This window comes from Corvus hawaiiensis, chromosome 14 (assembly GCF_020740725.1).
Source record: "Corvus hawaiiensis isolate bCorHaw1 chromosome 14, bCorHaw1.pri.cur, whole genome shotgun sequence".
NCBI classification, from domain to species: Eukaryota; Metazoa; Chordata; class Aves; order Passeriformes; family Corvidae; genus Corvus; species Corvus hawaiiensis.
Genome location: NC_063226.1, coordinates 21,214,763 through 21,227,219, shown reverse-complemented (window position 1 = coordinate 21,227,219; position 12,457 = coordinate 21,214,763). Strand labels below are relative to the sequence as shown.

At 53.2% G+C, this 12,457-nt stretch overlaps 1 protein-coding gene across 1 annotated transcript in view; it reads left to right on the top strand.

The window, feature by feature from the left end:
* SLC16A2 (solute carrier family 16 member 2) overlaps positions 1-12,007 on the top strand; it is a 34,731-nt gene extending 22,724 nt beyond the window's left edge. The window contains exons 2-6 of the mRNA XM_048318635.1: positions 4,338-4,482; positions 8,285-8,747; positions 9,142-9,285; positions 9,772-10,000; positions 11,239-12,007. Coding sequence (XP_048174592.1) covers positions 4,338-4,482; positions 8,285-8,747; positions 9,142-9,285; positions 9,772-10,000; positions 11,239-11,459 — 1,202 coding nt within the window. The 3' untranslated portion in view covers positions 11,460-12,007. The remainder of the gene's footprint in view (positions 1-4,337; positions 4,483-8,284; positions 8,748-9,141; positions 9,286-9,771; positions 10,001-11,238) is intronic.
* Positions 12,008-12,457: the final 450 nt, after the last annotated feature.

The window sequence follows — 12,457 nt, the reverse complement described above, 5'->3', positions numbered from 1 at the left end:
TCAGGGACCCCTCAGCATCACCAGCCTCACTGCAGGGCAGCTGAGCCCCCCAACACCCATGGGCCTGTCCTCCTCTGCCACAGGAGCTTTGTCACCCACTGGCAGGAGGAAAAGAAGGTGAACAAAGCACTCCTGGTCCCTCCTCCACTGTGGGCACAGCTTGGTGCTGTTGGGCTGGTGGGCAAATGGGTCACCTTGCCAGTTTTCACTCTGTCCAGAACCCAGGGTGCCAGGAAGGATGGATCATCCTGGCCGTGCTATTCCAACATCTTGAAGTGTCCAAGGCCAGGTTGGATGGGGCTTGGAGCAACCTGGGACAGTGGAAGTTGTCCCTACCCATGGCAGGGGGTAGAACTGGGTGGTCTTTAAGGTCCCTTCCGACCCAAACCCTTCTGATTCTCTGATTCTGTGATCTCCTACACCACGGAATCACTGCTCCCCTTGGAGACCTTCAGCCTCTGTATTCCCTGTCCGTGTTGAAGGCCACGTTGCTTTGGATCAGCCACGGGCCACCAGCTTGGCTGCCTTTGTTAGGTCAAGGTGGGAAGGAGCAATTTGTGGAGCTTTAGCTGGAGCTTTCCCCTTGGTGTGAGACCTGCCAGTGGAATGTTCTCCTTGGTCAACAACTCTGCTCCAGCAAAGCAGCACCAGCCCCATGCTGGGCTCTTCCCCTATCCAGAACATCCCTGGGACCACCAGGAAGGTTCCATCAGCTCTGTAGGTGGCTTGGGCTGGGGTGGCAGCTGGGGCTGGTGCTGTCCCCCAGCCCCTTGGAGCAGGGCGTGTGCCCTGGAGGGTCCCAGCTCTCCAGCTGCTGCTTCAATCCCTTCAGGAGGGGCTGTGGTGGGAGCAGGGTGGGATGGACAGGTCTGGGCTTGAGGTAACTCTCAGTGCCAAGCAGGGCCAGCAGAGAGGTGGTCATCAGGGAGGGACAACACACCTTGAGTCACCTCTAGTATCAGCAACACCCAAATCAGAAGTTGCATTTCACCTCACCAAAAGCAGAGTGCTTTCATGCCTACTATTATTATTATTATTACTATTATTATTATTAAAATAAAAATTATTATATATTATTACTAAAAATGTGGTTTCTGAAGCAATTTGTGTTTCTGTCAAGACATCCCTTGGAGAAAGGGTCACCTGGCTGTCACCAGCCAGGCCGCCCCATGGCACCCCACCTCCAAACCCAGCTCCTTCAGCTGGTGCTCCCAGGAGCTGGTTGGACTCACAGCACCCTAAAACACAATCAAGTCTTAACCCGATCCCTGTCGAAATTCTGGCAGCTTTTGAGCTTCTTCCATCCCCATCCTCAGCTGGATTCGCTCCATTGCTTCTTTTAGGACCTGCTTGATAAGACTCCGTGCTTCCTGTGGGGGCTTGTCTGTGTGTTTCCATATCTCGCCCAGTTTATCAGCCACAGAGGGTAGGAGGTGTGGCCAGGCTCATCCAAACCTGGTATAAATCAGAAGTAAAAATTCCCCCTTTTTTCTCCCATGGGCTTTAAATCAAGAGGTAACTTCTCCAGCGCTGAAGAAGCTGTAGGAGGGAAGGTGCTGAGCCCTGTCTGGTTCCCGCTGGAGGAATGGCTGCCTCTGCCTTTCACATCCAGCAAAGTCCAGGAGAAACTTCAATACCGCAGATTGCCCAAAATAAACCCTTCTTTCCCTGGAGTGGATCCAAGGACTATGCCCAAAAGGGGGGGTTTGGATTCAGGCTTCACCTGAACTCCATTTCTTTCCCAAATTGGGCTTTTCTGCCACGACTTCCCTCCATCCTTGCCTCAACCCAGGTGAACGGAGATCACAGGGGATGAAACAGGGGGGAAAATTGTGCACCCCACTCCCTGGGGCTGTTCTGATGTGAATCACACCGGGATTGGAGGCAGCACTGAGGCGGTTTTCTCCTGCCCCCAGATTTTGCCGAGGTTTCCTTCCAGCGCTGGAGCTCGCCCAGCCCTCCCGGCTTCCCGGGGCTTCGCTGGGAAGCGCTGGGAAGACAAAACCCCGCTCTGGAAGTGAGGCTATTGTTCTTACTAATTTTAACTGGATGTTCTTCCCCAAGCCTATTTTTATTCATTGCTTGTGGTAAGCCCTTTCTCTAAGGTAGAGCAATTTGCCACAGGACTCTTTTTTTTTTTGGTGTGTTTACCAATTTTAATTGAGCCGTATCTCCTTTTTGCAAACCCAGAGCTGGAGGAGCTTTTAAGCGCCCGTTGCTGAGCCTCCTGCCCCGGGTTTGCTTTGATCTCTGCAGGTGAGTGTGCATTTCTGGGGCCAGAGATTGATCCTGCCTATTTGCATGCAAATCCCCGGGTTATTAAGATCCGAATCTGGCCCTTTAAATTTAATACTTCGCTTTATGCTTTTATTTCTGCGTTTCTTAAAGTAATTTCCAAAAATAACAAACTTCAAACGTGACGGGGCCATCTAACGTTTTACTGCCTTGGCTGGAGTAGAAGGAACATTTCTGGAAGTATATTATCCAATTTAACGAGCCTTTCCCATCTTGGCGTGCCTCCCACCCCTCACCCCCTCTCGGAGTTGTTTTGGACGGCTCTTTGGATCCGTGCCACCTAATCCTATTAGAGGGACTTTCGTTACACTGTGCCTTGTGTTTATAACCAAGAAAATCAGCTGGAGAGGGGGGTCCTCTCCCTCTCCCTTCCCCTCTCTCGTCTTTTTGCCTGGAGTTGAGACGAGAGCCCAGCCAGTCCCACGAGGTTCCCGCTCAGCCCTTGCTTTTCATTTTATTGCCCCACTCTGCATTTATTAAGGAAGATTTTGAAGTAAATTGGGTCCTTGTGAACTTATAATTAATTTGGAAGGGTCAGCTCTTCCCAGCCTCGGGAGAGCTTCTTTGTGTGGTCCTTTTGTGAAAGGCAGAGGTTGGAAAGGCTGTTCTATAGCTGGGATTTGCTTTTAATAGGGACCTGGCTATTTTTTGAAGATCTCACGGCTCTGGAAGGACCATGAGGGTGTTTTTGTGCAGGGCTGTGCTGAAAAGGTTTGCAGAGCCCTTGGCTTGGGTGCAAAAAAACCCCAACCCTGAAAGATGTAAGAAAAGTTAAAAGGACCACATGTCCCGGGGCTGTGCTCAGCAGCCCAGAGCCAGCAGCTGGAGCTTGGAGATGCTCCAGAAGGTCCCCCCACGTTGGTGCCCCTTGTCCCTCTGTCCATCTTGCTCTGCCCCACACACCACCTAGGGGACCTCTTGCTTCTCCTCAGAGCTGCTAGAATTGAAATTCTTTTCCTTACCACATTGCTTTTCTTGAAATCCTGCCTTTCCTCCCCAAAATAGTCGCATAAACAATTAAAAGGAGAAGGTGGAGGGCAGGGAGGAGAAGACGGTGGACAAGAGGAAATGGCCTCAAGTTGTGCCACGAGAGGTTTAGGTTGGATATTAGGAAAAATTTCTTCTCTGAAAGGGTGTTCAAGCACTGGCACAGGCTGCTCAGGGCAGTGATGGAATCGTTGTCGCTGGAGGGAATGAAAAGCAGTGTGGATGTGGCACTTGGGAACGTGGGTTGGTGCTGGGCTTGACAGTGCTGGGGCAATGGTTGGACTTGAGGATCTTAAAAGGCTTTTCTAACCTTAACGATTCTATGATGGGCTGAAAAAAATCTGTGAACAATTAAAGTTTCTGGAAAGGAAGTCAGACAGACAGACAGTGGTTTTCTCCAGAGTGGGCTGCAAAGGAGACAGGGCATGATGGTGCCACTTGGGCTTTGCCTGGCAGGGCCAGGGGTGGAATTTAACCTGGGATAAACGTGTTTCCATCAGCTCAGCTGCAACCAGGAATCCTCACTGAACGTGGGGAGAGGGGAAGGTGAGGAGTGCTGCCTGTGGGGAGCGAGGGAGGGGTTGGGTGAGTGTGGGAATGCAGGGCTGTAACACAGGATAGGAAACTCTTCCTGGCCAAAGCTGGGGAGCAAAGGGCTTGGAGGAGCTCAGGGGGCTTTTAGCTGGGGGGATTCCTGGTGGAAGTGGCATCAGTGGGGCATCTTCCCGTGTGCAGCAAAGGTTGTTTGGAAAAAGCATTGAAACTCGGTGCCTTCCCTGGGACACACAAACCCAGCAGAGAGGAAGACAAGGAAAACCTGTCCATGCTCCCTCACTGTGCCCCGTCTGTGGTGCCACCGGGCAGCACAAGTGGGCTCTGTGTCATTTGTGAGCGGAGCTGTTAATTAACAGCACTTAACACTGTTAATTAACGGTGTGATGGGGCTGCCTCTCTGCCAAGGCACCTTCAAAACTGCACTTGGTCCCTGGCTGACTCCCCACTGCCCCTGTGTGATGTCCCACCCTGACCATCACCTTTCTCCTCTCTCTCCCCAGCATGGGTCGGCTCCCTGGCCATGGGAATGATTTTTTTCTGCTCTCCCATCGTCAGCATCTTCACCGACCGGATTGGCTGCAGGACCACAGCGGCCACGGGAGCTGCCATCGCCTTCATCGGGCTTCTCTCCAGCTCCTTCACCAAGTAAGGCTGTGGAGCAGCTCCTTGGAGAGCTCCTCTTCCTCCCTGTTCCCTGCCAACACATTGCTGCTGCCTTTGGGGCCAAAGCAGGTGGTTCCCATCCACGTGAGAGGTGTCCTGGCATCCCTACAGCCCACGTGTGCTCAGCCTGTTCCCCTCCAAACTGAACCTTGTGTCCTTAGATTAAAGGAGAGCAGGTTTTCCCCAAGCAAGGGACTGTATTTTCTGGGATTTCAGCACTTAGGTCCCTCATTTGATCTGTAAAACAGCAGGAGAGGTTGGTTTGCCTCTCACAGGCAGCTCCAGAGAGGCACTCACAGAGAAAAATGTTCTCCTTTGCAACCGTTTTCACATTTGGTGCTGAAAGTAAATTAATGCTTAAAATAATATTTGGTACAGTACGCCTAAGAGGGAGTTTCTGTGCAGGGCAGACAGGGAGGGGAAGGCAGACAGGGTTTGGAGCAGTTTGTGGTGTTCCTGCCCTGGCTCGTGTGTTTGCGGCAGCACAGGGCCACTGCTGCTCCTTGTTTTCCATGCCTGACCCCATGCCATGAATTTCTGCTGGCAGGCGCTGGCCAATGTGCATTTGGATGGCAGGTGTACCTTGTGTGTCTTTCCAGCCCAGAAATCGGGGTTGGCATCTTTGAGGGAGCAAAAAGAGGTCACGTCTGGGGTAATTTATGTGACGCTTATTAAACACAGTCTCAGAGGCTCTACGGAGACACCTCCAAAGCAGCATTTGCCCCACTTTTTCTGAATAAAAACATTGCTTTGGGTTGGATTTCAGTTAAAATCAATATTGTTTTAATTAAAATGCTTCAAGGAGTGGGTTTCTAAAGCACATACACACCAGTTTTCCAGAGGGCGACTTGCTTGCGCTCCTCCTGGTCAGTGAGACCCTTGGGCTCATCCCAGCCCTTTTTCCCTGGATGCCCAAGCCCTCCTCTGTGGGATCCCCCCATTATGCTGGGAGTGGGGATCAGTTCTGCTCCTCAGGCAAAGCCTCCAGGACTGTGGCCAATTGCAGATGGGATTTTTGGGATGCTAAAACCATCTTGGGCTGTGGCATGGAAGGAACTACTGCCTGCAACTTCCTCCTCAGGTGCCACCCTTTGTGTTTCCAAAGGTAACAATAAGAGGTGCAGTGGGTCCTGAGGGAAGCTGTGGCCTGGTATGCAGATCACAGGAGCTTCCCATGGAATCCTGCTTTCCTTCTAATCAACAGAGCTTGGACTTTTTCCCCTTGCTCTGTTGTAAAATATTTGTGCAAAAAAAAAAGGGCTCGTGGGACTACACCGCTGCCAGGGGCTTGTTGTGTTGGGCTTCAAAAAAAAAATCAAACAGTACAGGCAGAGAGAAATACCATTTCCAGGAGAGCTACAGAAATCCCCATTTCCTGCCCCTCGCTCTCGGACCACATTCCTTTGGCTGCCTTTCAAGGGAGAAAGGAGCCCCTTTGCAGCTGGACCGCAGCGAGGGAAGCTGCGATGGCAGAGCCGAGCGGGGCCGGAGGAAGAGCAGGGAGGCTGTGGGATTTGGCAGCGCTCCATCCGGATGGTGAAGGCTGCTCCTGAAATTCGGGGCTTGTGGCTCCTGCTCTCCCAGAACAACAGAGAAGCTTTTTTTGGTCCCTCTCGCCAAGTCCCTCCACCGCAGCTGGAGATCATCCCCCCGTGCTACAAGCACAGGTGCAAAGGGACACCAAAGCCTGGCTTTGGTGGGCCCAGGCAGAGGCTGATCATCATCCCCGCTCTGTCTCCTGGTTTCTCTGGAATGGGTTTGTTTTGTCCAAATGGAGGAGCAGCAGTTCCCAACACCGCACTGAGCTGCTCCAAAAACCCTCTGAGCCACCAAGACTGTGTGGCAAGACCCCTGCACCCAGCTCAGTGCCTCTTGTCTCAAAATATTGGGAATTTTCTATGAAAACCACTAAAGAAACCAAATATGCTGAAAAGCGAAGCTCTGGGGAAGGCTGGATGGCGTCAAGGAGAGGCTTTTCCTCTCTACTGCCTTGCTCGGAGGTGTCTCCTGCACTTGTAACCAGCTCGAGCCACCGGAGACCTTGTGTGCTCACAAGAAAAGAGAAATCCCAGTTAAGGCTTCAGCTTCCCTCCAGTTTAAGGTGTTGGTGTAGTGCGAGGAATGGGAGATGATGGCCGGCTCAGCAGGGCTGTCTTCATATGCCCCCAATGCCCTCCCAGCCCTCCTCCTCTGTTCTGTAGGGAGGGCTGGGTCCCTTTTCATCTGCTTCTCCTTCCCCTCCGCGATTTCTGCCCAGTTTCTCCTGCACAGAGGAATCCCCCAAACTTCTGCCAGCAAGGATGAACCAGGGCTGTTCCCATTGAGAGCTGGAAGCAAGAGGAAGCTGATGGAGGGAGACCTCCTTGTCCCAGGAGACACAATTATCCATTGGCAACCTCCTAATCCGAGGAGACGGTGCCGCCCTTCCCACCGGAGAGCAGCTGGCTGATTCCCAGTAAGCAGGCTGGGAAATCCTGGCTAAGAAGCATGGCTGGAAGGAGCCCCTGCTCATGCAGGGGTGTCTGAGCATCACTGGGGAGCAGATGGGAACTGTGGCGTTTGTCTCCACTTACCCAACACGTCAGCTTAGCTGCGGCACCAGGGCTGCTGGGACCAAGCCAGGGCTGGTGCGTGGGAGGTCGGACAGGGCCCACATGGCCCAGCTGCCTGCCTGGCTCCCACAGAGGGGGCTTCTGATGTGGTTTCGTTCCGGAGTGGATGGAAATTGCCTTTCATGACAGTCATTTGTCTCGGAGCCGCCGGGCACGGTGACCGTGTTCTGCTTTCTGCTTGGCAGGCTGGAGGGATGAGCGTGTAATGGAAGGAATGATGCGCTTGTAAAGGTTTTCCCAGCTTCCAGCTGCTCTGGTAGATGTGGGCTGCTGTCTCCTGACCAGCTTTGGGAGCAGCACTCAGCATTGCTCTGAGGGTGGGAGTGCACACCCTGAGCTGCCCAAAGGTTTCCCTCACGCTTCCCTCGCAGGCAGTATCCCATGGCAGACCGCTGCAGCTGCGTGTATGGCATGGGCATGAAGAAAAAATTCCTTCATCTGGGGAGAAACACAACAGGTTTTTTGTGCTGCCTAAATCCAGGCTCCTTTGACAGCTGCTTCTGTTGGGAAAATTGGGCTGGCCATTGGGAAGCAGCTCCTTCCAAGGGCTCTCAGGACTCTCCATCTGCTCTGTAGAGCAGCCACTTCACTCCCTCCTCAAGTGCAGCCACCAATGTTAAGGTACAAATGAGATCTATTAACTGTCTAATTTAAGCTCCTGGAGGAGCTTAAAGAAGAGGAACTTAATTAACCAGCCTGGAGCCTGGGCAGAAACACCACATTTCCTTCCTCCGTGCCTAATAACCAGCAGGGTTGGTGCCTTCTGCTTCCAAACACTGGGTGCAGAATGTTTTCAATTAGTCCTTTCAGTGGAAAAATTAAAAGGATTTCTAGCTAAAAATATCCCACCATCCCTACCTTAGAAAATCTTGTTTGCTGTAATTTAAAAACCAGTGAAGTAATGTCAGCTTCCCAAGGAGGCCAGGTTGGCTGCTGCCTTCTCCTGGCTGCAGAAAGCACTTCCCAGCTACACTTCATTTTCCCAAAGATTTTACGTGCCAGCTGTAAAGTGAGGATTATCCTTGCTTTGGTGAGGCAATAAGCTCCTGGAGGTCAGACTGTCCGTGCAGCACCTGTGGTGTGTGAGACCCGGGCCTTTGCAGGACTGCGGGGGAGGAGGCTTCCTCACCTCTGCCTGACATCACCACTTCCATGTGTTTTGTTCCCACCAGGTCTCTGGAAGTCCGTTACTTCACATATGGGATCCTCTTTGGCTGTGGCAGCTCCTTCGCCTTCCAGCCCTCGCTGGTCATCCTCGGTCACTACTTCAAGCGCCGCCTGGGTCTGGCCAACGGCATCGTGGCCGGGGGCAGCTGCCTCATCTCTGTGCCACTCCCCTTCTTCCTGAAGATGGTTGGGGGTGCCATCGGGCTGGCACACACTTTCCAAGTACTCAGTGCCTTAATGCTCATCCAGATCTTCTTGTCCATGACCTACCGGCCCATCCTGCCACCTTCTTGTGACTCTCAGCACGACGGGCAGGACAAGCTGGGCAGCCGGAGCATGAGGCAGCAGTGCTGGGCCCAGACCCGCAAGTATTTCAACCTGAGGGTTTTCCGGAGAAAGACCTATCGGATTTGGGCCTTTGGGATCGCTACTGCTGTCCTGGGATACCTCGTACCTTACATGAACCTGGTAAGGGCCGTGGCTGGGACTGGAAGGGAAGAGAGATCCCGGAGTGAGGAGGTGGGGATGGGCAGTAGGGACAGAGGCACCAAAAGCCTCAAAGCCAAGAAAGTGCTGCACATCCTGTAAATGGGAATAGTGGTGGATATGGTTTTGTGTGTCCTCTCTGTGCCAGGGTGGGCCAGGGTCACTTCCCAGCACTCCTAAGGACCAGCACTGGTAGCAGGAGAGGAAGGGCCTGTTGGGTTTGGGGTGGGTGGAGGGTGCAGGTCAGTGTGGTGTGGACACGAGGGTCACACAACCACCCCAAATCCACTCTGCAGGAAGTCTCGTCCCTTTTGGGGAGATGAGAGGGATCGACTTACTGTGGCTTCATGTCCTTGTGTCCTTCCGTGCATCCTAGGTCAAATATGTGGAGAAGCGATTTCAGGAAACCAAAAAGGACTGGATCCTCCTGGTTTGCCTCGGGGCCATGTCGGGGCTGGGGCGCTTGGTTTCGGGCCGCATTGGCGACTGCATTCCCGGGCTGAAGAAGATTTACCTGCAGGTACGGTGTGTCCAACCCGCCGTGGAGGTGCTGGCCAACCACAGCAGGGCAGGGGTGGCGTCTCTGCATTGGTGTCCACACTCTGCTTAAAACTGTCAGTCACAAAGCCTTTACCAACCACTGTCTGCTGTGAGGGAAGATAATTTACTACAGAAATGTGTAAGAGGAGTTACACACATGACCTGAGGGATCGGTGTCCAGCAATCAAACTCCATAGTAGCAACCCTCCCCAAACTACCTACACCCTTTCACCTCCTTGTGGTTTTTGAAGAACAAACTGCTGAAATCTAGCAGCTAATCCAGCAGCTAATCCTTCTTAACCCTTCTTAAAAGGTTATTCTTAAGGGCCTCTCCGAGACAGGAGCAGCAGCTGGGTGGCTTTGCTGAGTCCAGAGCAGGGAGCAGTGACACTGACCTGTTCAGTGTCATCTCCATGACTCTGCCTGCTGCCCATCCCCACTCTCACGCCCACTTTTATCTCCCCAGGTTGCGTCCTTCATACTGTTGGGCCTCCTGTGCATGATGATCCCCCAGTGCCGAGGCTTCGAGGGCGTCATTGTCATCTGCCTCTTCCTCGGCCTCTGCGACGGCTTCTTCACCACCATCATGGCCCCCATCGCCTTCGAGCTGGTGGGGCCCATGCAGGCGTCCCAGGCCATAGGGTACCTCATGGGGCTGATGGCCGTGCCCATGACCGCGGGCACGCCCATAGCAGGTTGGTAACACCACAGTGCTGGACCAGGACCCAGCGGTTGGGAGGGAGATGCTGGTGGCAGCTTTCACCCATGGTGGTGTTTTGGTGTGAGACCAGACGTGCTGGTTTGAGCTTTCTGCCTTATCAGGTCATGTGGGTGTTGAAGAGCAGGTGTGGCATCACCCCATGCTATGTCCTGTGGCATCTCAGGCCCTTTCTCCAGGCTGATGAAAGGTGACCATTGGGGGAACAGTGACCCAAGACCTCGTGAAGTGATTTCTGTTTGATGCTGAGCTAAAAATTGGCAGACATTAATTTTCTAAAAGTCCTTTTAGATGGAATTGAAGTTGGAGATGGAGGCACCTGAGCCTCCACAACACCTGGGCATGTGTTCCAGCACAGCAATAACCCCAACGTCCTTAACAGCGAGGGCTTGGCCAGAGCTGCCCCTGAGCAGCAGGACCTCTGCATCAGCAGCACTAAGCCAAAGCTGGATAAGCACCTCCGATCTCTCTGCTTCCGGCAGCAAAGTTCACTTTAACACCCTCAGGAAGGAGCATGGGGGTCACAGACCTCCCACTGGGAGGGTGCTGCCCCAGGACCCCCTGAGCGGGACTTGCTGGGTGAATTTGCACTGGCCTAATTCCCAGGGAAGTGTCCACGCAGGAGGCACTCAGAGGGATTTTCCAGTGCTGATCAATGGCCATGTGCTATTCTCCAAGGAGGCCTGGCTGTGTTGGAACTTGCCAGACAAATGCAGAACCTTGCTGGGTTTTAAGGGCTTGGCTATTGTTTGTAACTGGCAGCGTGTATTTCACAGCTGGAGATAAAACATCCATATGGGCAGGGCTTCCAAATGGAGACAATCAGCAGAGGGACAGCCCCATCCCACTTTTCCCATTGCCTCCTGGCTGGCAAGCCTCTGGGAAGAAGAGCTGGGTTTAACACGTCTCAGCTCACATTTGGGATTGTCTGGGATGTGTCCGACTGTGTCCTGCTCTGGTGAAACAGGAAGGATGGCTTAGGCTTTCCTTCTCTGCTCCCTTGGTACACAATGTTGGCTGCACACATCCTTTAATCCAGGGCATAAAAACTCCAAGAAGTGCAATGGAAAAAAAAAAGATTATTTTAAAAACCCAAATCTCCCCAAATCTGGTAGGTGACGCAAGCTGCGCTCGAAGGAGGGAACAAGCAGCTCATTAGACTAACGAGCTCATTAGACTGACTCAGCCCTAACCCCCATCGCTCTTCTCTTCCAGGATACCTCAATGATTATTTCGAGAATTACGACGCAGCCTTTTACTTTGCCGGGGTGCCCCCCATCATCGGCGGCCTGGTGCTCTCCGTGGTGCCGCTGGTCCATCAGAGGATGCTGAAGAAGCAGCGCCTGGATTCTGGCAAAGACAAGATGCTGGTATCGGAGGCGGTGGTGAACGGGGAGCTGCTGCCGGGCTGCCCAGCCTCCGAAGCACACATGTGACGCCGCCGCCGGCTCTCCCCGGGACACCAGCAGCCTCTCCACAGTCCCAGCAAGGCCCTTCCCTAGACGGACCGTAATTCCCAGTGATTGCAGATGCCCTATGTTTGTAAAGGAGAAAACACAAAAAGTTCTTCTAGTTAAAGGCTTTTAACTAGCAGAAACGCTCTTTTTTTTGGGGGGGGGGACAGTTTTGATTTCAAAGCCACCTGTTTCCCCCGCCCCCCCCCCCCCCAGCCATTTTTCTAAGGAGAACTCTCACCAGGATTCAAACTTGATCGAGCTCCCGCTCCTCTCCCCAGTTTTCTATACGTCACGACAGAGGTTTACAGCTAATAAATGCCTTTTCCAAGCAGGCCACGGATGGAACTTGTTGAACTTTGCAGCTGTTCATCCTTCTCCTTCTCCAGTGTCACTCGGGTGTCACATCCAAGTGAGACAGCCCCCTCCCCGTCCAGCACCTGGGGCTGTTTTGGAGCCAGAGATCCGAAGGAGGAAATGCTGCTTTAGTCTGATGCACAAACCAAATAAATGTCAGCGAGTCCCGCTTTCATCTTCTTCTTTCCTCCTTTCCCGCTGCTCTCCCACACCCCCAGGGAGCTGCAGCTGGGATGACTGGGAGCTCGGCTGGCTCCAGCCATCGGAGTCACGCAGGAGCACACCCTTCCTGCAAAATATGCCTTAAAAAATGCATGGATGAGACCAGCAGGTCCCTTGGCCACTTTCCACCTCCGTTTCCTCACCCAGCAATTAATGATTGGGCTTTTGAGCTGCAAAACAGAGGGGCAGCTCTTGGCACAGCCCATGGTGCCTGGCTCTGTGGGGCCAAATCCATGGGATCACCACCAAGATGAGCATTTTGGTGGCTTTGAGGCACACAGGGTTGGGACAGAGCCCCTGTGTCATGGAGCGGCTCTGTGCTGGGAGGTGGCTTGCCTGCTGGGCACAGGGGCACCCACGGGTGTGGGGATGCTGCTGGCTCAGGGCACAGGGTGCCACTG